This window comes from Pongo pygmaeus, chromosome 3 (genome assembly GCF_028885625.2).
Source record: "Pongo pygmaeus isolate AG05252 chromosome 3, NHGRI_mPonPyg2-v2.0_pri, whole genome shotgun sequence".
NCBI lineage: Eukaryota > Metazoa > Chordata > Mammalia > Primates > Hominidae > Pongo > Pongo pygmaeus.
The window spans coordinates 131,535,021-131,559,995 of NC_072376.2; the positions used below are offsets into that span (position 1 = coordinate 131,535,021).

The window sequence follows — 24,975 nt, forward strand, 5'->3', positions numbered from 1 at the left end:
TTCTCCACACTAAATAAAATTGAAGAAAAAACAACTACTTCTCTTATTTTTATTGCTCCTTCCTTCAACTTTTGCTGAAATCAGTTTCTTAGTAGATTCACACATATCAGCTTCAATTTGGGAAGATGGGTCCACTGTTCCCTCAAATTCACTGTTTCTTCATCAGAATACATCACTTAAAATTGATTGAATTTTTATTTTATAATTAAAAACACTGATTCTTAGGTTGCAGATTTTATTTAATATCCTACTCAGTAGTAACTCTATGTAGATAACTTTAGCACTGCTTGCAAGTTTAAGACATTTATTCTTCCTCAGTCAAATCAAAAAGACAAATAACTAGGTATGATTTTTAAATTTTATAAAACATTATATTTAAAATAGCAGTATTTTAAAGATAAAAATTTTACATGTTAAATTCAAATCAACATAGTAACTTATTTATATCTTGTTTTTATTTGATAATTTAGACACAGTAAAATTAAAATATTTCTTTGGTATACTAAGTACAAATGACACAGATAAAATGCTAGAATCCACAAAGAAAAGTCATATGCCATCTATGCTCTTTGACAGCCTCTGTCATCAGACTGGTATGATTCACCTGCACAATCACAGTGCACTTTACCCTTGCATTGTGCTACATTCACAGAACCATGTCCCATGAGGGCAAGGCAGCATGGTAACCAGGAAGGCTCAGCCTGAAATACTATACTTTTCCCTGACTTTTTCACTTTTTAACCCCAATTCTAACCTTCAATCCAGTATGCAAGTTGTAGCAAGTGAACAGTAGAAGAGAGGGAGTAAAATCTGTCAGTACTTCCCTAAGAATCACCACAAAAGCAGATTCTTTAAGCTATCAAGAGATTCCTGAGCTGGCACGAGTAACTAGATTGAGCTCTAAGGACAGACAAGCTATAAACAGTGGACTTTTCAGATCCAATGGAAATTATACTGACAAATGCTAAGGTGTTGAGTCCATGGGCCTAGTGCACTGTGTAAGGTACTCTGCATGTATTAATCATTAAAATCTTCACAACCACATATTATTGTTAAAATCGTCATGAGCAAACCGAGGCACACAGAGGTTAGGTAACTTATCTAGCTAGTAATTGTCTGGGCCAAGATTAGCAAACATGTCCTGACTCTAGAGTCCTCTGCTCTTCACTGGGCCAGACCCTGTGCTGGGCTCACAATCACAAAGTTAGGGCCTGCTTGATGGTAAAGTCCATGGTTTACTCACTCCTAAGCAACCTGATCAAGTGAAATAAATGGCAATAAACCAAAAAGATCAATCAATTCCAAGCTAATACCAGTGACCAAAACATTCTTCTAAACTTGAAACCAGTTGTTCAATCTTTGCATTTCTTTCTTTAAAAAAAAATATCTGAGATGCCTGGAAGTTTACAACAATAATTTTTTTTTTTTTTTTTTTTTTTTTTTGCCTTGAGACAGGGTCTCCGTGTCTCCCAGGCTGGAATATAATAGCATGAACACAGCTCACTGCAGCCTTGACATTCTGGGCTCAAGCAATCCTCCCACCTCAGCCTCCAAAGTAGCTGGGACCACAGGTGCATGCCACCATGCTTGGCTAATTTTTTATTTTTTTTGTAGAGGTGGGGTCTCATCATGTTGCCCAGGCTGTCTCGAACTCCTGGGCTCAGGTGATCCTCTCGTGTCAGCCTCCCCAAGTGTTGGGATTACAGATGTGAGCCACCACACCTGGCAACCATGAATTTTTCTAGGTCTTCTCCCCTTTACTTCTGGACTGAGAATTCTATATTCTCATTTTACAAGTCAGTCTGTGAGCCACCACACCCAGCAACAATGAATTTTTCCAGATCTTCTCCCTTTTACTTCCGGACTGAGAATTCTATATTCTCATTTTACTAGTGAAAATGAGGACAGGCATGGCCAAAGAACTTCACCAGTGTCTACAGTTAGTAAACTGCTTGAACCAGAAGAGGCATTTTGGTTCTCTGTCTTTTTGCTTTTCATCTCTTGCCTTTCTATCACTCTTTTGAGACTCAGGGCAGTAGGATCAGGTCCCGAGTAAGACCCTTTGACTTCTTGCTCCAAGCTTAAATCACAATCACACTTAATGACCTACCCTCTGCATCCCATAGCTACCATTTCAACCGGCAAATGTCATGTTATCATGACAAACAAGAGCCAGCAAGTGCCAAGCTCACAAATGCCCTGTAGGAGAATTAACCTGACGACTTTAAAAAATCCCAGAGGCAGTTTTCCTATTATGGAGGACTATAGGTTTCGTGAAAGGCCATGACTAAAAGGCTTCACCATTAGGAGGGTCTAAAGTCATATCTAGGGGGTACTGCCCACGCCTTCCCACCCCCAAACCTTGCTACCTGGGAAGGAACCTGAGAAATGAAGCCTCTGGGTAATCCTTGAAGAAACTCCAAAGCAAACACTGCCTGCAGCTTGGCACTGGCTTGGCACAGGTTCTCAGCAGCTACACCTCACCGGATAAACAATAATGGGATTTCTAACAGGGAAGGTGTGATGCTGGCTTCTTTCCTAGGGATCAGTCCCTAGTGGGCTGCAGGCTCTAAATATTTCATACATCTTGGCTTCTCCAGGCCTGCTTCCAACTTTTCCCTTCCTCAATTTATTATAAACACAAACACAAGATTTATTTCCTGTGTTGTTTTTACTACAGCTCTGCCTTTTGAGAATCCCTCACTGGCATCTGTGTGCCTTCCACATCAAGCTCACAGACCCATTGGCGACAATCTGATTTAATTTTAAAATATTTATTAAGCACCCATTGGCACCGAGCTCAGTTCTGTGAAGGATCCAAGAAAATAGAATGATTTAAAGTTTTATTCAAGAATAAAGGCCATGGGCATCTAAAGGAATTAAAATTGATATAAAATTCTAAAATAAACTGAATATAACTCAAAACTAACATGTATGGTATTGACACAAGTAATTTTTGATACATTTTTAAATACCTACTAATACTGTCTTTTTCCTCATAACTTTTCTTGTTTTTTTTTTTTTGAGACAGGGTCTCACTGTGTTGCCCAGGCTGGAGTGCAATGGCACAATCATAGCTCACTGCAGCCTTGACTTCCCGGACTTACAGGATCCTCCCACCTCAGCCTCTCCAGTAGCTAGGACTACAAACGTGCACCGCCAGGCCGGCTAATTTTTTCTATTTTTCTAGACACGGGGTCTCACTATGTTGCCTAGCCTGGTCTCAAACTCCTGGGCTCAAGCCATCTGCCCAACTCGACCTCTCAAAGTGCTGGGATTAAAGCCGTGAACCATCATGCCCAGCCATAACTTTACTTATTGCTTTGTTTCCTAGGGCAGTTATCTAACAGATCCTTTCAGGGGTGTAACATTATCAAAACGTCAAACTTTCAACCAATAAACATACAAGCTTAGAAGGTATTTCTGAAATCATTTTAGGAGAATATACAAACGAAGGTTGGAATCTACCTAGCTCACCTTTGGGGAGGGTGACCAGTGGCATGAGCTCCATTCTGACCAAACTGATGGGGTCCTGGAGGTGGAGGACCCGGAGGCAACATTCCCCCAGTGGCAGTGGCCCCCAAAGGCCCTGCTGGCTTCATCATACCTGCAAGAGAGGGGCATGAATTTAGAAGTGTATTAAAGTACAAAGAGAGATGAGGCAAAGTCATTAGGTTAAAAATGAAAACTAGGTGGAGGAGGAGGGAAACAAATGGATTAGAACAAAATCTCTTTCAAGCTTAACCATCACCTACAGACCTGTCAATACCAGGCTCTGGCATAAGTATTTGACCATCATAATGATGAAAGAGTAGAAAAGAAGGGAATCATTTTATCACTAAACAGAAACTAAAACAGAAAAAAATAAATTTGCATATGACAGAGGCACCTTGATAAAGTACATTACCACGCAAAGAATACTAGAACACGCAATGAAAAATGGCAGTTAGATATCAGAAAATAAACCTGGAAAAAGCAGGAAGGGTCATGGTAAAGTATTCTAACTGTAACTAAACAGGACATGGGGAAGAACACTAGAAATGCCTTTCAATTACAGCACAACAAAAGCAGATGGGGAGTAGGGTCTATCTTTCTAAAAATCCTGAGCACTTCCTTCAGAGCTTAAAAATCTTTCCGAGATCCTAAATAGCTGGATGATAAACAGCTGGGGGACTGCTCACTCAGAGTCAGATTCATCATGCTTGCTCAGACAAAATATGGGACCACATGCAATTCATGGATGCTTCTGGGAATGTCTGTGTTTTCATTTATTAGCAGCTCTTCTCAAATAGAGACCTTTAAAGATTTCTCTTTGGAACTGTCTTCAGACATTTCTCTCTTTTCTTCTTGAGAAATTGCAGTAGAGGAGAGAAATCACTGGGCTTGGGTTAGAGTAGTTCAAGGCCCCAAATGGTTACTTATTAGTTGTATGACCCTGGGCAAGAAGCTTATCTTTAGGGACCTCAGTTTTCTTCCTGTAAAATGAAAGGCTTAGGCTAGATTACCTGAGACCTCTTCTAGCTTCTAGAAAGAACAAAAGAGAAAGGAAAAAAAGAGAAAAACTTCAGTTCTTCTATCTGCTGTCTCCACTTGCTTGTTTTTGCTCATTCGATTTACTTTTGACCATACCCTGCTCTCTGGCAAGGTCATCAATGACCACCTAGCTGCCTGCTGTGCACTCCTCCTTTTGACTTCGTCATGGTATTTCATATTAACATTTCCTTTATTCTGTTATATTCCTCCAGAAAGTTTATTCCCTCAGATAGAAAGGAATTGACTGATGATGTGTAGTCACCCAGGAAGAGTTTCTTATATTGTCATCATAATTGCTTTCGAGAGAATGCTTTCAGATGTTTGCGTAATCTAAAATGACAGGTACCTAGTGAAGTGCCGGTCTTCATGAATAATATTGAAACTTTTACAAGGTTTCCTCTCTTAAAATAGGACTCCTTAAACTGAGGACATTTTTATATTAATTCTACATAGTTTTACTTAGCAAATTCATATACCACTATTTTCAATAAATATTATCCTTATAGCACTACATTTTAATACAAAGTTCTAAACCCCAAACCCAGCAAAGTTAGAAAAACATGAGACTTGCAGTCACAGACAAGTTTGAATTTGTGACTCCGATAAGATACTATATTTTTCAGAGCTTCAACTTGTAATCCCATGTCATGGCAATAATATTCCCTAGCTCCAGGGATTGTTCTGAGAATTAAATGAACCAATGGATATGACAGTTTTTAAAACAGCTGTTTCATCTTCCCTGGCCATAGCCCCTGCTCTCCTTTCTTAAGCATTTTTATTCTAACAAAGCATATGTACCATAATTACAAGCACATTTATATTTTCATTTTAAAAACATTATTTTGGACAAAAGTAGGCAATTCACAATAGTAGCATTAATATATTTTCAAGTTAAATAATTACATGCACTACGAGAAGTCAAAAATATTCTTTTTTTTTTTTGGTCTTTTTTTTTTCCTTTTTTTTCTTTTTTTAAATTTGCCTCACGGCTCTCCAAAACTATTCCCCCTTTAAAAAAAATAAGTAGGATAGCAGCAATTTTCATGAAAACCCCTATAGACATGTCTAGAGAATTAAAAAAAAAAGCTCTGATATATGCAAGCAGAACTTTATACATCAATATTACTGTGCTCTCCCTTTTGTTCGGGAATCAACTCTATGGCAGTGATTCAAATCATTCTGTGGCATTCTCAAATCATTCTCATTATTATTCAACATACATTTAAGATGCCTTTGAGCCATTTGAGAGAAGAGACAACCATGTAAACAAATCATTACAATGTCTTGTGATGACTGTCACAATATGCAGAGACTACCTAACTCCTCCTGGGGGAATTGAGAAGAGTTCAAAGGAGGAGGACTGCTTGAGCTGAATCTTGAAGGACAAGCAGGAGTTTTCTTCATATAGAAGACAGGATAAGGGATTCCAGTTAGAAAGCAAAGCTTGAGCAAAGACATGAGAGAGGATGGCACGATCAGGACAGGGGAAAGGCTTGGTGTGGAGAAGCTGGGAGGGAAAGTAGCCAGAGTGGAAGCTGTCCAGGTTGGCTGGGGTCAGACTGCAAAGTCCTATGTGTCACTTGCACTCCACCCCCAGGGCAAAGGGAAGTCAGTATCACTGATATCTGCAAAGTCATAGTCTTCCCCCAGCCATGTTATTGGCATTTTCAAAAGTACTCAAACACAAACAGAATCAGGTTCTTTATAGAGCAGTATGAGAATTTTAACAGGAAAGGAACACCGTGCAATGAGAATGAACTGTTCTTAGACACCCCCCACCAAAAAAAATCTAAGATCACAAGTTGGTCTCTCATACAGTGGCAGATACCATAGACCAGTAAACTCAACAATTCCAATCCCTTTCTGACTTGCTTTTCTATTAATATTAATATATGGTCTTGAGGTAGAAAAGTGAAAATTCCTAGACTGCCTTACTATTTGTTTTGCCATATGCTCTAAATTCAGCAAAGCAGCACACCTCTGGGAGACTCTGGCCAGCCTGGTGGCAGAGATGATTCTCCTGGGAGAGAAAGGTGGTGACTTCTGGTGGAATGGTCCTGCATGGGAATGTTCATCTTCATGGACCACATACTCCCAAGTCTGGTTCTCTGCCTTTTTCTAATGTTTTGTTTGCTTCCTGATACCCTTTAACAAATCCCTTTCCACTAAAGGGGACTGTTATCAGCAAAGGAACACTGACCAAACCACATCACAGAATAGCATGCCTTGAATTTGGTCTTGGACCTGACAAACTAAAACCAAAATTAAAAGCCATTTGTTGGGGGGAAAAATGTTTATCTAAAATAAACAAAGATAAACTCCCTATTATATGGGTAGAAGTGTAATGACTATGGTCCCTAAAGCACCGTGCTTGATGCACCTATATAAGCTCACTATTAGGAGCCCTATCACCATCCCACAGCCCCTGTTCTAGTTTCAGGATATTAATACTTTTTTTTTTTTTTTTTTTTTTGAGACAGAATCTCGCTCAGTTGCCCAGGCTGGAGTGCAATGGTGCAATCTTGGCTCACTGCAAGCTCCACCTCCCAGGTTCACGCCATTCTCCTGCCTCAGCCTGCCGAGTAGCTGGGACCACAGGCGCCTGCCACTATGCCCAGCTAATTTATTTGTATTTTTAGTAGAGATGGCGTTTCGCCATGTTAGCCAGGATAGTCTTGATCTCCTGACCTCGTGATCTGCCCATCTCAGCCTCCCAAAGTGCTGGGATTAGAGGTGTGAGCCACCGCGCCCGGCCTTACATTAATACTTCTTAACTCTCAGTCTCCAGACCAGTGTCCTCAAGCAAGGGCGATTTTGCCCCTAAAATAGGACATCTGGCAATGTTTGGGACATTTTTGGTTGCCACAACTCCCAGAAGGTTGGGGGAGGTACTGCTGGCATCCAGTGGATAGAGACCAAAGATGCTACTAAATATACCACAATGCACAGGATGGCACTCTGTTACCCTCCCCCAACAAAGAACTAGTTGGCCCCAAATGTCAATAGTGCTGAAGTTGAAAAACCCTGCTGCAGAGAGCAGTATGCCCAGCTGTAATTCCTTCTCCACACTTAGTAATGTGCTATGTAGCTTTCTAAAATGTATATACATTGGATTGTGACCCTTCCCAGATTAAATCACTTCAGTGGTACTCTACTGCCCTTACAATAAAGTCTAAATTCCTTAAAATGATCCCACATTCCCCTGCCAGTGGCATCTCTCACCGTTCCCATGCTACTCCCCAGCCATGCCAAATGTCTTGCAAGTCCTGAAAAGTACCACCTTCCAATCCCAGCAAACTGCTTCCTGACCTGGCCAATTCTCATTCATGTTTCAGGGCATTCTCTCCGGGAAGGAGCCCTTCCACCCTAAGTCTTGTTTAGGTGCCCCTGACACGTGCTTCCATACCACCCTCTACTTCCTTTACAATAGTACTTCCCCCCAAAATTGTCATTGTTAATTTTTTTAGTGCATTTCTCACTAGCTAAGTAAATACTATGAGGACTGAGATTAGGCTTATTTTATTAAGTGTTATATTACCACAATTATTTTGTTTGTCAAATAAATTGTTAAATTTGTGGCTGGGTGCAGTGGCTCATGTTTGTAATTTCAGCACTTTGGGAGGCCAAGGCAGGAGGATGGCTTGAGGCCAGGAGATCAAGACAGAACTGGGCAACATAGTGAGACCCCATCTCTACAAAAAATTTTAAAATTAGCTGGGCATGGTGGGCACACCTATAATCATAGCCACTTGGGAAGCTGAGGCAGGAGGATCATTTGAGCCCAGGAGTTCAAGGCTGCAGTGAGCTATAATTTCATCACTGCAATCCAGCCTGAGTAACAGAGCAAGACCTTGTCTCTTTAAAAAAAAAAAAGTGTTAGGGGCCAGGCGCGGTGGCTCACGCCTATAATCCCAGCACTTTGGGAGGCCGAGGCGGGTGGATTACCTGAGGTCGGGAGTTTGGGACCAGCCTGACCAACACAGAGAAACCCCGTCTCTACTAAAAATACAAAATTAGCCGGGTGTGGTGGCACATGCCTGTAATCCCAGCTACTTGGGAGGCTGAGGCAGGAAAATCGCTTGAACCTGGGAGGCGGAGGTTGCAGTGAGCTGAGATCGTGCCATTTGCACTCCAGCCTGGGTAATAAGAGCGACACTCCGTCTCAAAACAAAAAAAAGTGTTAGTATACAGCACTAGCTTTACAAAAACACAATGAATAAGCATAAATGGAGATATGATAATGTGAGCAACACAAAGCAAGAGTTAGCACTGGCCAGATCTACAGTGGAATAGATACTTCAGAGAACCACAACAAGTTTGCTTGTGTCTGTCAGGAGACCAATAAAAGGGTCACTAAAAGGCTAGACAAGAAGACACAGGAAGACTGAAGATTAAGGTATCGAAGGTTATTCAGCAGAATATAATCAGAGATATAAGAGCTGGAGTAATTTAGTGAAAGTCTTAAATAATTAAACCAAAACACCATAATATGCATAGAAAGATATATTTGCAGAGAGTATAATAGCCTGGTTATTCACCTGATATTTAATATCCATTAAGTAAGGAGAAAGCAGTTTAAATTAAAGCATGAAGGATTTAATCCAACAAAGACAGCTTTTAAAAACACTGGTAAGGCCAGGTGCCGAGGCTAACGCCTATAATCTCAGCACTTTGCGAGGCCAAGGCGAGAGAATCACTTGAGCTGAGGAGTTCAAGACCAGCCTGGGAAACAAAGGGAGATCCCATCTCTACCAGCTACTTGGAAGCTAGGCAACAGTGCAAAACCCTGTCTCAAATAAATAAATTAATTTAATTTAATTAAATACTGGTAAATACCAGTGTTTTGCTAATGAGTGCTACAGTTTGTCATTCACTTCATTGAATAAACATTTATAATTAGCTCAATTTAACCATTCCACAGTGTATACATATTTCAAAACAATATGTTGTACATAATATATATGTATATATAATTTTTTATTTGCCAATTAAATTTTTTTTTTTTTTTTTAAACAGCCATGAGTGCCTTCTCTGCTCCGGGAACATCTACTATAGGAACATCTATTATAACACAGTATGGCAAACAGTATAGAGGCCTGAAAAAGTATTAGAATACAAAAGGAGAATTCAAATTAGATTTGCATGGTATAAAAAAATCCCTCTGGCTCAGGAGTTGATGGTTTGGAAAAAGGCAGTATTGGAGAGAGGGTTAATAGTTACAAGATCATTTTAGTAATCCATGTAAGAGATGGATGGATTGAACAAAAAGAGTGACAGGAGAATGGAAAGGAGAAAGCAGGTAGGAAAGCTGTTTACAATCACTCCAAAAAGATTTGGGAGACCAATTACATTGGAGGAGATAAAAAGGAGGGAGAGGTTTTTTTGCTTGTTTGTTTGAGAGAGTCTCACTCTGTACCCCAGGCTGGAGTGCAGTGGCGTGATCTTGGCTCACTGCAACCTCCATCTCCCTGGTTCAAGCGATTCTCATGCCTTAGCCTCCCAAATAGCTGAGATTACAAGCATGTGCCACCACGCCCAGCTAATTTTTTTTTTTTCTATTTTTTTAGTAGAGACCGAGATTCACCATGTTGGCCAGGCTGGTCTCAAACTCCGGGCCTCAAGTGATCCACTTGTCTTGGTCTCCCAAAGTGCTAGGATTACAGGCATGAGCCACCACACCCCACCAAGTTTTGTTTTTTTGTTTTTTTAATAAAGTTTCTGGTATGGATCACCAAATAAATAATGCTAATGAGTGAGATTTGAAATGCCAGAAAACATAGGCTTCCATGATGAATATGGAATTGTTTTGGGCATGGTGACTGTGATGTGCCTCAACAAAGGTGGGCAACTGGAAATATGGGTCTAGGGCAAGCTTTTCCAACCCACGGCCCACACGCAGCCCAGGACAGCTTTGAATGTGGCCCAACACAAATTTGAAAACTTCTTTAAACCATTATGAGTTTTTTTGATTTTTTTTTTTTTTAGCTCATCAGCTATTGTTAGTGTATTTTATGTGTGGCCCATGACAATTCTTCTCCCAGTGTGGCCCAGGAAAGCCAAAAGACTGGATACCCCGGTCTAGACCTTAGGAGAGGCATCTGGGCTGGCAAAATAGATCTGAGAGGCAAGCACTTTCTGTGAATGATCCAGCTTAGGGAAAAATCTACAGAGTGGGAGAACAGTGGTGAACATGGAACACGGAGGGAGAAACAGCAACACTTAAGAGTCATGTAGAAGAATTCCTTCAAAAGAAATATCCAGAAAGCAACCAAAAAAAAACGGGCACAATGGCTCACACCTATAATCCCAGCCCTTTGGGAGGTGGAGGCAGGTGGATCACTTGAGGTCAGGAGTTCAAGACCAACCTGGCCAACATGGTGAAACCCCATCTCTACTAAAAATACAAAAATTACCCGGGCATGGTGGCGGGCGCCTGTAATCCCAGCTACTCAGGAGGCTGAGGCAGGAGAATCACTAGAACCCAGGAGGCGGACGTTGCAGTGAGCTGAGATCGCAAAACTGCACCCCAACCTCGTCGACAAAGGAAGACTCCACCTCAAAAAACAACAGCAAAAGGATAGTGTCATTGAAACCAAAGGAGAAACGAGTTTTGTAAAAATGAGAGTGGTAAACAGTGTCAAATACAAAAGAGGACAGACAGCACAATGTCTACTGCATTGAGAAATGGGACACTGATGGTCCTGGTGAGGGAAGTGGCAGCGTGGATGGGGTGGCAAACTGTGGAGTGTAAACTATGCTGAGTCATGGAGGGAAGGACAGGTAAAGGTGGAGGTCACCAAGCATAGTGAGTACTTTCTCAAGAAGATGCCTGTGAAGAGGGAAGGGTGAATAATATAGAGTGTTAAACTTAGGTGTGTATGCAATTTGTTTTTTGCCTTCTTGAGAGATCTGGGTATGAATCCTGGTGCTACTACTTGCTATCTGTGACCTTAGACAAGTCACATGACACCAGACATTCAGTTTTCTTAGCTGCAAAAATAACTTACTTCATAGCATTGTATGAGGATTAAATAAGACAATACAGGAAAAGCTTTTAGGGCCAGATTTCGATACATCATAAAAAGGAATAATTTATAATTATCATTATAAATAAATGCTGAGGAGAAATGAACCACCAGATAGAAACTGAAGGGGTTAATGGTTTCTACAGGATCCAGTAAGGCAAGATTATAAACATTCTGGAGAGGATGGACCTGAACAAGAAGAGGGATGCTTCATCTGGACATCTTTAAAAATCTCGGGAAGAATAAATCATAAGACTGACTTTCCACAGGAAATTCACAATCTCAGAGCATCTTCTGCAGCATACTGTGTGTGGCTGCTAACATCAAGCCCCGCTACAGGGAGTCCTCACCCTTTGCTGATTCTGCACTATATACATTCTACCTAGCACAGCCTGGATCCCAGATATCTAAGCTAGTTCCAGTGAGCCCTGAGAGTTACTCATTGATTTATACATGGTCCATTTGTACAAAGAATTGTACAAAGAATTATCCTCACATATAACTGATGTACAGATTTATCTAGGGCCAATCCTAGATAAGGATATGTAAATTTAATTCATTTATAAATTTAATTCATTTTTTTATTCAATGTTTACAATAGCCTTACACCACTAATTAACAGCAAGAACAAGACTCACAGTAAAAATAAAACAGGAAGTGTTTGTTTTAGTTTATATTTAAAAACCAAACTTGTATTCCATGCAATAACCAAACTAGTGATGTAGAGTTCTGCTATGAGAGCCTTTTTCAAATGATCCTGTAATCTCAAGCCATTTCATTATATAATGATCATTCAATGCTTTCAAATCTCCTCTTTCAGAACATCTTGTCTCTGAGCCTGAGAACTGAATAATCGCATACAAGTCAAAATAACACACTTTACCTGTTGGAGATGCTGTGTGCGACGGATCCCCATAGTGCCCATAATGAGGTGGAGAAAGGCCTATTCCAGGCTGAGGCTGAGAATATGGAGGTGTAGCCACGTAACCTTGTTGACTCATTACGAAAATATCATTCCATAGGATAATTCTACAAAAGAAGTCTGCAACAGAGAAACAAGAAACATGTTACCAAGAGAGTTTTAGTTACGTAAAGCTATTAAAAATATAAACACTGTTATTACATGTTTATGATGGTTTGAGGAAAAGTACAGATATCAGGTACATGAGAAATCTTTGTATTATACAATATATCATTATCCCCTAAAAAGGATCTAACCATAGCTCTCTGAAACTCAGTAAATCACTTCAATAATCCTGGGCAAATTCTCAAGCATGAGACCTGAATAACAACTCGCACCCACTTTTTAAATGGAAGCCTGAAGCATCTCACAGATAGTCTCTCATAGTGTTCCTATGATTTTGTGCTTTTGGTTTCCATGGTCGCATTTCAGCACAGAGCACACCATGCCATTCAATTGACTGACCATCATAACTGCCAGTAGCCTGCAATCAGATGTTTTACGACATGTCTTTTTAGTGCTCCTCTAATTAATTATTTTAATCTAGTCATTAGGACAAAGAGAAATCATAGTCCAACAAACACAGCAACAGATAACGTTGATAATGGGCTTATTTTATGAGTTATAATTTGACCAAGCCAGGTGGTCACTATAACCACTTGAGTGTTGTCAGTGGTTTTTCAAAGGCGACAGAATTTCTTTCTAATTTAAATGATATCACATCTCTAAGAACATATGCACCTATATTTAAGGGACTAAGGAAAAAAAGTGTAATTTTGTAAGTGTGTAGGCACACACATCACAAATATAACAGACTCATCTTGATTTTTTTAAAATCTTGATTCTAATCAGAACCCAAATTTGCTTTAAATTTTCCATTTTTTCCAGGTTTTAACAAAATAAGAGATATTTCATAGGACTGATGTTTTCTTTAAAAAAATTTAAATACGACAGAAAATGCTTTGAATGCAAGAGAAGTGGGTTTTCATTCTATGTCTGCCATACTTAACTGTGTGACATGGAATGAGCTGAAGAACCTCTCTGAGCCTCAGTTCCGTCTTTTAGAAAATGAAGCCTTTCCAGATTTCCACTGATTCTACAATTTATCTCCAGTTTATTTGCCCCATACAGGCATATTCTTCCTTTTGTTCTTTTATTTGTTACAATTTAAGATAAGAGATCAGTGATACCTGCTAAGACTTAGAATCTGTCTATATTCAAGAAATAACATTTCAAATTAAAAATTTGAAGCCTAAAATTTGTGATTTGATTTTGTTTCCATATTAAACTATAAGTTTCCAAAATAAAAGCAACCATGTAAAAATATTATGAGACCATTTCCTTCTCCTGGGAGGGGGAGAACTGAAAAAGAGGAGAGAGGCAGGCAAAGGCCTTCTGGTCCACTTTGTTCCTGACAACCCTTTTTTCCTCCTCCCACTTAGCAGAGAGAGACGTGGCAGCCTGAGCTTTGGTCAAGCTCATCCAACCAAGAGCACTTAGGAAGTCGGCACGAACACACCTAAGTAGCAGCCTGTTGCTGAGTGACAGAAAAGAGAGGCTGAGATGGTCACTCCAAAGAACAGGAAGCAGTCAGGTCCCTCTGAACTGGTTCTCAGAGGAATCAGCTTCCTCACGCAACCCAGTTTGCCACGTCAAACTTCCTCACACAGAGCACCAAGTTAAAGAAACCTGACTCAGCTTCAAGCGGCGACATGGCAGAAAGCCACTTGGCATGAGCAGGCCTAGGATCAAAATCTGGGGAGCCACAACCCCAGAGCGGCCTCCTGGCTCACTGTCACCCAGCAACTCTAGCCAAGGTGCACTTCTAACCCTGAAACAAGTTCGTATTTGGCCAGATCAGTTTCACTATTCGGATGTCCCGAAGCTTCAAGATATAGTTGCCATTTTTACCATGAATATTTCTAACATTCCCTTCCTTCAAAAAAGGAAATTAAGTTGATAAGGAGACGAGAAAACCGCTGGCAATGACACTCGAATGGTGGCCACTGAGGATCCTAACCAGGCAGTTCCCGCATCCCAAGGCAAAAGGTGGGGGCGGGTAAAAAATGCCCACGCCCACCTCCTTCTCCCCCATCCCGCCGGCCCCACTATTAAACTGCACTAAAAGGCTAAAGAACAAAGAATGAGTTCTCCTCCCGCCGCCCCTGCCTCAGGTGAGCACCCGGCCTCCCGCCGCGTCCCCGGGCCGGGCGCCGCAACCCGCTCCGCTGTGCCTGGGCAGGGGCTGTCCCGCCTGAAGGCGTCCGCGGGTGGGAGGCTTTACCTGCTCCCGCTCCTGCACCCCGCGGGCTTCCGAGCGCTGGCGGCTCTGCGCCTAGTGCCGGCAGCCCTCGGTGGCCGTACTCCCGCTGCGATCGCTTCTCCCGCCGCGCCTCTTCCCCGGCCGGCGTTCCCTTAGCCTGGACTCACGCTCGGAGTTGCAGCTGGGCTGGGAACTGCCACGTCAAACCCTCTCTCGGCTGCGCGCCCCCAGCGCCGGGCTTGGACCCGCCGCCGCGCTCCCGCCTGCGCACGCGCACAGCCACCGGCCGCCGCGGGGCGGGGCCCCCGGGCTGAGCCAGAGAGCGGCCGAGCGACCTCCCGCTTTTCGCTTTTTGCCTTTTTCCGGTTTTTTGTTTTTTGGTTTCCTTTTTCCCGTCTTTTCTTTCCCCTCCCCCTACAGGTCAAAGCCTTTAACGTCGTGGCTAAATCAGAACCGTATTTTCTCGGCGCAGCCCCGTAGGAAGGAGGGGAGCGCGTTCATTCATTCTTCCATCAACAGGTTGCAGTTTCAGCTCTTCATTCATTACGTATTACTTAAATAACTAATAGTTCAGGTACTGCACTACCGTTACATACAGGAAAGTACACGATCTGGACCTAGGGGAAATTACCGTTTAAAGGCGAATCTGGCACGTGTACACGCACATTTGATAACGTACCCGTGCAATGCACTACAGAGGAAGGAACGCCCAAAGCAGCCCCTGGCAACGTGTAACGCGGGAGGAGTGGGGGGTGGGGGAGATGTCCCAAAAGAAAAGTGTGGGAAATGGGGTTTCCATTGATACTGGGGTTGTTAGCGTTGTGTATACTCTTTCTTCCGCATATTCCTTGTTTGTGAAGTAGGATGGCTGATCCCAGCCCCAAACAGGAATCTCTGCATGTAAAAGTACCCAGCGTTTAGCTCACCGTCCTGTGAGAAACCGCTCAGAAATAAAGGCAACCTATATGAGATCCGAGCTTACCTCTCTATCTCACCCTAAAATCAGGACCATCTGGCTGGTTTCCCATCATCTTTCATTGCTAAATAGGAAGACGTTCAGCCACCCCCAGGTTTGGTATAGCTACCACTTTGCTCAAACTTACACAGTAAAAACCAGCCCGGTGTTGTTTTTAACATGCACTTTCTTCCGGGCTACAAGAAAGCTACTTGACAAATACCTTTACTGATGAACTGCCTAGGTAAAAACATACATGGGGATGTTGCTACTCCTGAAATGCTACATGAATTGTGCAGGAATTTTAAGTCATTTTAGCAGTAAAGATTTATGGTCCATTTTTCCCACTCTTATAAGTTTTTAAGGCATGGGGCAAGGCACAGTGGCTCACACCTGTTATCCCAGCACTTTGGGAGGCCAAGCAGGGAGGATTGCTTGAGGCCAGGAGGCAGTGAGCTATGATCACACCACTGCGTTCCAGCCTGGGCAACAGAGTGAGACCCTGTCTCAAGAAAAAGAAAAAAAGATTTTAAGGTGAGATATCCGGCCTACATCCAGCTTCAACACTGATCAGGTTTGAAAACCCACATTGAAATTTTTGTTTTAAATTGTTTCTTGTATTCTCAATGTGATGAAAATGTTCAGTGAAAGTTTAGGAAGTTTTGGCAGGTGTTGAAGCAGTACAGCTTGTAAAAGCAGTGAAAGAACTTGTCATATAACAGCTACATTACAAGGAGCGAGTGAAGCTATGATACAAAGATAGGAGAGAGTAAAGTCAGAAACAGTCACACCATGTGATGACCTGCTTGACTTGTTACCCCTATAAAACCACTACATTTGAATTGTAAATACATCCTCACCTCCTGCTCAGGTACCAAACTTGTCTGAAACCAGGACAATCTGTGGTTTCAATTCTAAAACAGTTTTTAATTCCTGAATGTTAAAGCTGGAAGGGACTTGGCTGGGCGCGGTGGCTCACGCCTGTAATCCCAGCACTTTGGGAGGCCGAGGTGGGCGGATCATGAGGTCAGGAGATCGTAGACCATCCTAGCTAACACGGTGAAACCCCGTCTCCACTAAAAATACAAAAGATTAGCCGGGCGTGGTGGCAGGCGCCTGTAGTCCCAGCTCCTTGGGAGGCTGAGGCAGGAGAATGGCGTGAACCCGGGAGGCAGAGCTTGCAGTGAGCAGAGATCACGCCACTGCACTCCAGCCTGGGCGACACAGCCAGACTCTGTCTCAAAGAAAACAAAAAATAAAATCTGGAAGGGACTTTAGAGATATGAGTATTCAACTCAATATTCAGTGAGAACTGAATTCAATTTAATCATCTAATGGATTAATAGACAGGTTTATCGAGAAAATTTAAAAGACTTACTAGTCATTTATAGCTAGTTGGAAGTCATCCCTTCCAATTCCAAAGCTCTTTTCACCTCCCTATGCTTTTTACCTTCTGATACTCTGATTTGCTGTTCTCTTTTAACTAGTTCTGCCTTTTTCTCCTGTGACTGCCTTGTATTCAAGTTCTCAAATAACTATTAACTGACTGCATAGTTCCACCAACAATTGGAGTTACTTATCATTAATCTCTTTTTTAAATGAAATGGGCTTCTGGTTTGCATCCTGCTTCTCTTGTCCTGTCCCCAAGTGCCCATGCCTTAGGTGACTAACTCCTAACCTTGTTCCTGTGATTGAGTCCCTGGCCTTCACCAGCCGTGACGGTTGGCCTGGAGTCTCAGTCTTCCTTGATCTGACACATCCTGTTGCCACCTGAGCTTAGCCTCTGATGTTCCATATGTAATTAACTTAGTTTCCCAGGTAACCATGTCCTATTTGAAAGGTGAGGTCACAAGGACCTCACAATGCCCATATACTGGGGTTTTATGTTCTATGTTCAACTTTAAAAAGGAAAGAAAGCAGAGAGTCAACTATGCATAAGGCTATATACAGAGAGAAGGAATTTCCTGACAATACTTAAGATTTCTTCTAATTGGCAACCTTTTGAAGGTTATGATGCTCTAAGCATTTATGTAACTTACAAAGTTTGGAGGTTTCTGGTTCCAAAGCTGAAAACAGCTTGAAGAAGCTTTATTTAAAAAAAAAAAAAAAATTGAAGTGGCCAAATCCTGGACTATTTTAAATACCTGGAAATGGAGTACATAAGGTCAAGTTAAACGGGGGTGATGGGAAGGGTACATGGTAGGGTAGGCTGAGTAGCAACTAATAACAGTAATGATAGAGTTCAAGTAATACCCAAGGTGCTTCTAGAATTACTTTTTTGATATCTCAAATATCATGCTGTAAGTATACTACATCACATACAGCTTCAATCACAAAATGGACAGTGGGACATCCCACTGCTAACTCAGATTGACTCAGGTTTGAATCCTGACACTATCACTTACTACTAGCTGTGCAAGTTTTACTTATTCAACAAATATTTATTAAGCACCTACTATAAACTGGATACTGTACTAAGAACTTGAATACAAAGTCAGATGAGACACTGCCCTGGCTGTGAGAAGCTCGTGGAATAGTGCAAGGATCAGCCAGTGGCAGCCGATATGCTATATTTGTCCTACCCACCTGTTTTTGTACAGCCTTCGAGCTAAGAATGGCATTTACAGTTTTACATGGTTGAAATTTTTTTTTAATATTTTGTGACACATGAAAATTATGTGAAATTCAAATTTCAGTGGCCATAAATAAGTTCTCTTGGAACACAGCCGTGCTTTTCTATTATCATATATTCTGTGGTTGTTTTTGTACTATAAACGTAGAGTTAAGTAGTTGTGGCAGAGACCACAAGGCCTGCAAAACCTAAAATATATACTATCTGGCCGTTTACAGAAAAAAGTTTGCTGCCCCCTGGTCTGGCAGGATGTACAATTACAATATAGTTCATTTTCATTCCATGAAGAGACACAGGTTGCCATGAGAACATGTAAGAAGGGACACTTAACCCAGATTTGGAAAGTGAGTGACATCTCCCTGGTGGAGGTGTCACCTGAGCTGAGGACCTGAGGACAGTAATAAGGCCAAAAAAAAGGGTGAAGGGCAGCAGGGAATAGCATGAATGAGTTGAGGAAGATGAGGAACATAGGGCATTCAGAGGGGCTAGAAGCCCTGTACAGCTTGGACATGGGTTTCTAAAGCAAATGAGATTAGGCATGTAGGCTAGGGTAGCTCATGGATCCCTCAAAGGCACTGGAAAGGCAATGAAACAATTTAAGCATGGGAATGACACAGTGGATTATTTTTTTCTTTCCAGAAAGATCAGTCTGGAGTTAGTGAAAGAGTGGAAGAGAGGAAAAGGCAAGATTGGTGGGGTAAAGAAGAGTTAGGACACCGTCAGCAATAATCCAGATGAGAATATGGTGGCCTAAGCAAAGGCAGTGGAGATGTGGGTGGAGAGGACGGACAGGTGGGAAAGAGGTTTAGAAGGCGTATCAATGGGACTGGGTACAGAATTCAGGAAAGTGAGGCAGAATACGGACAAACACTCAGATTTTTGATCTGTGAGAATTAGTGGATGAATGGTAGAGCTATATAAGGGGTGAGGGAAACAAAAACAAGAGCCGATATGGGGAGGAGATGGGTTCAGTTTTGGAGAAGTTCATTTTGAGCTATCTGTGGGACATCTACGTGGAGGTGTCCAGTCACCTGTCAGATACGTGTGTCTGCAGCTAGGAGACAAATCTGAAGTGGAGGTAATATAAGGCAGCCAGCAATGAAAATTTAAAAATCAATCTGGCAGGCAAGAGATCAATCAGGCTCTGCAGTCAGACCAAGTCATTTCTGGTTCTGTCCCTTATAAGCTGTGTGTACTCTCCCTAAACCTCAGTATTTTTATCTTTAAAAATTGAAGGAATAATAATAATAATCTCAAAGGTCGTTGTGGGGATTAAATGAGATAATACAAGTAAATCACTCAGCACAATGTTTGGCACATAACAACTGATCAATAATGTTACCATTGTGGCATCATCATCCCAATCATTATTAATAACATGTAAGTGACAATTGAAGCCATATGAGTAAAGTCAAAGGATGAAACCCCTGGGAACCTAGAATAGATGTATGTCCTAAGTTTACTAAACCTTGGTTTACTCATTGTAAATTAGGAATATTACATTTCTCTCATTGTCATGGAGTAGAAAGGGTTATGGAACAAAGTAAAAGTAGACCAGGGTAAAAAGCATTGGGAATGCTGAGCTGGTGATCAGTAGTATTATACGGGGTAGGTAGGCAGGGCTCTTGGGGCCAGGAAGTAGTGCCACTCAGCTCTCCTTTCAATATAACCTGCTCCGAGGAATATAAGTGGCTGACAACCTTCAGCTGCTACCCCTTTGGAGCTGCTAAGGCACTTAGCCCAAAGCTACTCTCTCAGCAGCCCCTAGCCAAAGACTGCACTTGGTGGGGTTAATGAAGTCAGCATTTTTGCCTAACCCATGGGACACCTCTAGAGGGAAATCTTTTCTCTGGGGTTCTCTTTGCCCTGGCCAAGACTTTCTCAGAGCTGCACTGCTATCTGAGGTTCATCCTACCTCATCCTCCTTCCTGCCCTCTCTTTTTCACAGGTGTCAGATCTGCACACACCAGAGGGCTCTCTCTCCTCCTCTTGCTCCCTAGCTCATCTGTTCTTATAGGTGTTCCTCTCAATAAATCTCTTACATATCTCATTCCATGTTGTTGTTCTGCTTTTCATCTGACCTGGCCTGACAGCCTCATGGAGAAGGTGAGATTTGAACAAAGCTTTGGAGGAGGTAAAGGAGTTAGCAATGCAGATCATCTGGGGTGGGGAAGGGAATTCAGGCAGAAGAGAGAGCCCCCAAAAGTTCCTATGTCAGGAAGTAGGTGTCTGGCATGTTTCAGGAGTAGAAGGATGCCACGGAGTCTGGAGCAGAGGAAATGAGGGGAAGGTTGTAGGAGAGGAGGGCCTAGAGGTAAGGGGGTAGGCAGATAGTATAGGATCCTTAGGCTGTTTTAAAGTTTGGTTTTTAATTTGAATGAAAAAGGAGTCCTTACAGGTTTTGAACTGAGGAATGACGTGATTTGACTCACTTTCCAATATTTTTTTACTGATATGGGAGGCAGGTGTTCAGAACAATATTTATTTTTACAGTCGCAGTGAGATTTCAGGCCTCAGAAATGTATTCTGTAATCGTTTGGTTTCACACAGGTTTTCTTGGTCATGGCCAAGATTTGAGAACAGTAAGTGTTTTGGAGCCTCCTGCACTATAAAAGCAGGTGGAAAATTGATTCTGACTGCTGCACGACCACAGTTCTATATTCATAGCTCACCCCTCACTCCCACCACATTCCTGGTGACTTGAAAGATTTTCCAATTGATGAAGTGAGTAAGATGTGATTCAGTGTTTTCATTGCACTGATTTTCTTGAGTGATCTAAGGAGACAAGTAAGCTAGTAGTATTGAACTGAGAAATTAAAAGCCCCTGACTCATCATAATAACAGGAAGAGGTAAAGACGGTACTAACAATCTAATTGAAGTCAGTGCCTGAATATATGATCATTAGTGGGAAGAAATGACGTTCCTTCGATTTTTTTCCTCAAATCTACTTATGTGATTACCTAGAAAATAATGCAATACTATATTGTTACATAAATAAGAAATATCAGAAATTTGGATTTTGGAATATTGTATATGTGGCAGAGACTGGTCATTTTTCTGGAATATCCATTATTCTGAGTGTGTGGCTGGTGTGTGGATGTCCGGCCTCCCCTGTAGCTGGTTGTAGCTTTATGGCTCACAGAGCACGGTGGACATAATATTTGCAACTTCTTTGTCTCATCTTTAGAAGTCGCTTCCTGAGTCTTTCATTTTCTGCAAGCTAGAATGAAGACATGGTAGCAGTAAAGCCAAATTAACCCTCCAGGCGAGGATAATGCTCTAGGGTTGATGGCAAGAAATAAGGAACCCCGGTCTCTGGTTGTCTTCATAACCAGGGCCACCTACCCCTCTTGAACCCTGTGTCTACCTCTGAGCTGGTATATGAGAGAAAAGGAAACTCTATGGAGTTTGAGCCACTGACTTTGGGTGGGGGAAGAATCTTTTACAGCAAATTAGCATATTTTAAAAATTAATATATTTTAAAAATTAAGAGAGATACTTGTAAATTTTACCAGTCAGAGTGAATCTACCACAAGAAACAATCCAATAACACATCATAATCTACTAGAGTAAGAAGAGGACTATGGATAAAACTGAATTAGCCACAAAGAGGGGAAAACATAGACTGTTTGGTGATTTTATTGTTTTAATGGAGTTGTTCAGTAAAAACACACCCCGATGTTTAAGGGTGGAGTTTTCTTTTGAAGAGAGCTGATGTTCCCATTGTTAATCACAGTGGATACTGTTTCATTGGCCAAGAATGAAGGTGACTTTTTGGATTGAGAAAGGAGAGGCTCCCCTTCCTCTTCCTCCAAGGTCTAAACATTGAGTCTAGACTGAGAGATACTGAGAAGTCTGCAACTGTGCCACTTGAGAGAGTTACATCTCGAGAGTTAATCTCAGCCACAGGAAGACAGGTCTCAAGCCAGTGCTTGTGTTCGCGGCAGCAGTGAGGCTGGGAGCCCATTTCTAGGCCAGCCCCATGTGTCAGTGCCCTTTAGCCCCACAGGGGCAGTTCTGAGTTCCAACACCACTAACAAGAATCAAGAGCAACTCTTTGATCCTGAGGGGCAGGGTTCTCTCTGGTTTTAGACCTGAGGAGTGGAGGAGATGCAGATGGCAGAGCACGGTGGCAAGATCTGGCTAGAGTGGACAAATCTGAGGATTGCACTCAGAAATAGCCATAATTCAGTCCCTGGAGAACCTTCAGAAATCACTGTGTCACCCTGAAGTGGGGACTGAATTCAGTGAACAGACAGGACCTTGTTCCATTTTATATATATATATATCACTAGCAGATAGTATCACATTGCCTTCTGAGAACACACTTTTTAGATTTCAGTTTTCAAGATTTGTTTCCAGGTTGAAATTTTTCTCATTTAGTGCAACAGAAGAGTCAACATTTGTTCTGGTAACTACTATAAAGAAAAGCTATGAAAGTCAAATCAATATAGTATTGCCATCAAGATAAAAATATTAAGAAAACAGATTAGCATTATAGAAATGGATCCGCATATATATAAATTGATTTTTGGCACAGGTATAAACAGACTTTTCTTGTCTCTTTAACAAATTGTGCTGGAACAATTAGGTATACACAGGCAAAAAAAAAAATGAATCTCAATTCATTTTGCACCATATAAAAAAATTAATTCAAAATAAAGTATAGACCTAAATGAAAAATCTAGAACTTTAAAATCAAGATCACATCACAAAGATTTTCTCCTTTTTTCCAGGATACTTCTAAGTTCCAAGAGGATCAAAAGTATATGTCCATAAATAGGCCAAGTGTGGGGGCTCATGCCTGTAATCCTAGCACTTTGGGAGGCCGAGGTGGGTGGATCACCTGAGGTCAGAAGTTTGAGACCAGCCTGGCCAATGTGGTGAAACCCCGTCTCTACTAAAAATACAAAAATTAGCTAGCCATGGTGGCGCACACCTGTAATCCCAGCTACTCAGGAGGCTGAGGCAGGAGAATCACTTGAATCCAAGAGGTGGAGGTTGCAGTGAGCCAAGATTGCATATTGCACTCTAGCCTAGGCAACAGAGTAAGCGAGACTATCTAAAAAAAAAAAAAAAGTTTATGTTCATAAGTAGATTCATATACAAATAGTTACAACAGCTTTATTTATAATAACCAAAAACTGAAATTAACCCTAATGTCTATGAACAGGTGAATAAACAAATTGTGGTATATCCTGACAAAGGAATACTCAGCAATGAAAAGAAATGAACTACTGGTACATGCAGCAAATAAATAAACCTCACAATAATGTTGAATGAAAGAAGCCAGGCATACAAAGAATATATTATTTTATTTACACAAATTTCAAGAAAATGCAAACTGATCTATAGTGACATAAGTTAGATCAGTAGTTTCATGGAACATGGAACTGAGGAGAGCGTAGAGAGAGGTGGGTGAGGGGCACTATAAAGGAGAAGGGGATACTTTGGGGTGATGGATATGTTCATTATCTAGATTGGTTTTACAGGTGTGTATATGTATATATACATATATCAAAATGTATCAAATTGTATATTTTAAATATGTACAGTTAATTGTATTTTAATAGATTTCAATAAAGTTAACATTTTTTCATTGAATTTATGATTTTTTCTAGAGGCTTGATATATTTGTGATATTAAGATTTCTAGACCCAGAACATAACCTGGTTTTTTTTTTTGTTTTTTGTTTTTTTTGCCTTTGGGCCCTTCAATAAGTTAGGTGTTTTTGTTTTTTAATGTATAGGTCCTGTCTTTTTTAACCTATTTTTTTACTATTATGTTTTACATGAATTTGCTTTTTTCCATTTCTATTTCTAGTGTTTATTACCAGTAAATAAATTTCTAAATAAATATGAGTGATCAAATTATCAAATTATCTTTCTTATTTTATTACTTTAAAATTGCAATTTTGGGGTTTTCTAGATATACAGCAACCTCATCAGCATTGCATTTTTTTTTCTTATTGCACTTGCAAGAAACTCCAAAATAATATTGATTACTAAACTTGCTGTTGAACATTTCTCTCTGATTGTGCTTTTAAAGGAAATGACTTTAGCATATACATTTAGAATAATATTTTAATGTATCAGCCCTACTGTGCCATGATATCTGATTAAACACAATTTCTGGGTTTGTTTGTGATTGTTTTTGGAAGAGAATAGCATTTGAATTGATGGAATGAGTAAAGCAGGTATCCTTCCCCAATGTGGGTGGGCCTCATCCAATCAGTTGAGAGCCTGAATAGAACAAAAAGGTAGAGGAAAATTGAATTCCCTCTCTAACTGACTACTGAGCTGAAACATTAATCTGCCATCTGCACTTTTGTTCCCAGGAGAATCCTGACTAGTGTAAGTAGTGGGCATGGCAAATACAGAAACACCTGTTCTGGTTGCTTGCTTTCCTTTAGTAGAGAGTAGAAAGCTAAAACTACATTTTCCAGAATTCCTTGCATTAAGGCTTTTAAAACTTCGTTGATTTTTTTTCTGTATTTTCCAAATTTTCTACAATTAACCCATAATTCACTTACTCAAGTACATATTGCTGGCAAGTGGCTAAGCCAAGTATACCCAACTAGATCTGTTGAACCCTTGGTCCCTAAA

The 24,975-nt window shown here is 41.1% G+C and overlaps 1 protein-coding gene across 6 annotated transcripts in view; it reads right to left on the reverse strand.

Annotated features, from left to right (window-relative positions):
* The window catches only part of SEC24D (SEC24 homolog D, COPII coat complex component), a 115,565-nt gene extending 98,008 nt beyond the window's left edge, over positions 1 to 17,557 (reverse strand). For 2 of the 6 annotated variants that reach the window (XM_054486505.2, XM_054486501.2), the window contains exons 1-3: positions 14,804 to 15,068; positions 12,442 to 12,600; positions 3,478 to 3,607 (exon numbers count right to left, since the gene is read on the reverse strand). In XM_054486505.2, the coding sequence (XP_054342480.1) occupies positions 3,478 to 3,607; positions 12,442 to 12,559 (248 nt within the window). In that variant the 5' untranslated portion in view covers positions 12,560 to 12,600; positions 14,804 to 15,068. Of the gene's footprint in view, positions 1 to 3,477; positions 3,608 to 12,441; positions 12,601 to 14,803; positions 15,069 to 17,415 lie in introns of those variants that run through there. The other 4 variants (XM_063664059.1, XM_054486503.2, XM_054486504.1 and 1 more) reach the window with 3 other exon arrangements.
* Between the last annotated feature and the right edge of the window lie 7,418 nt (positions 17,558 to 24,975).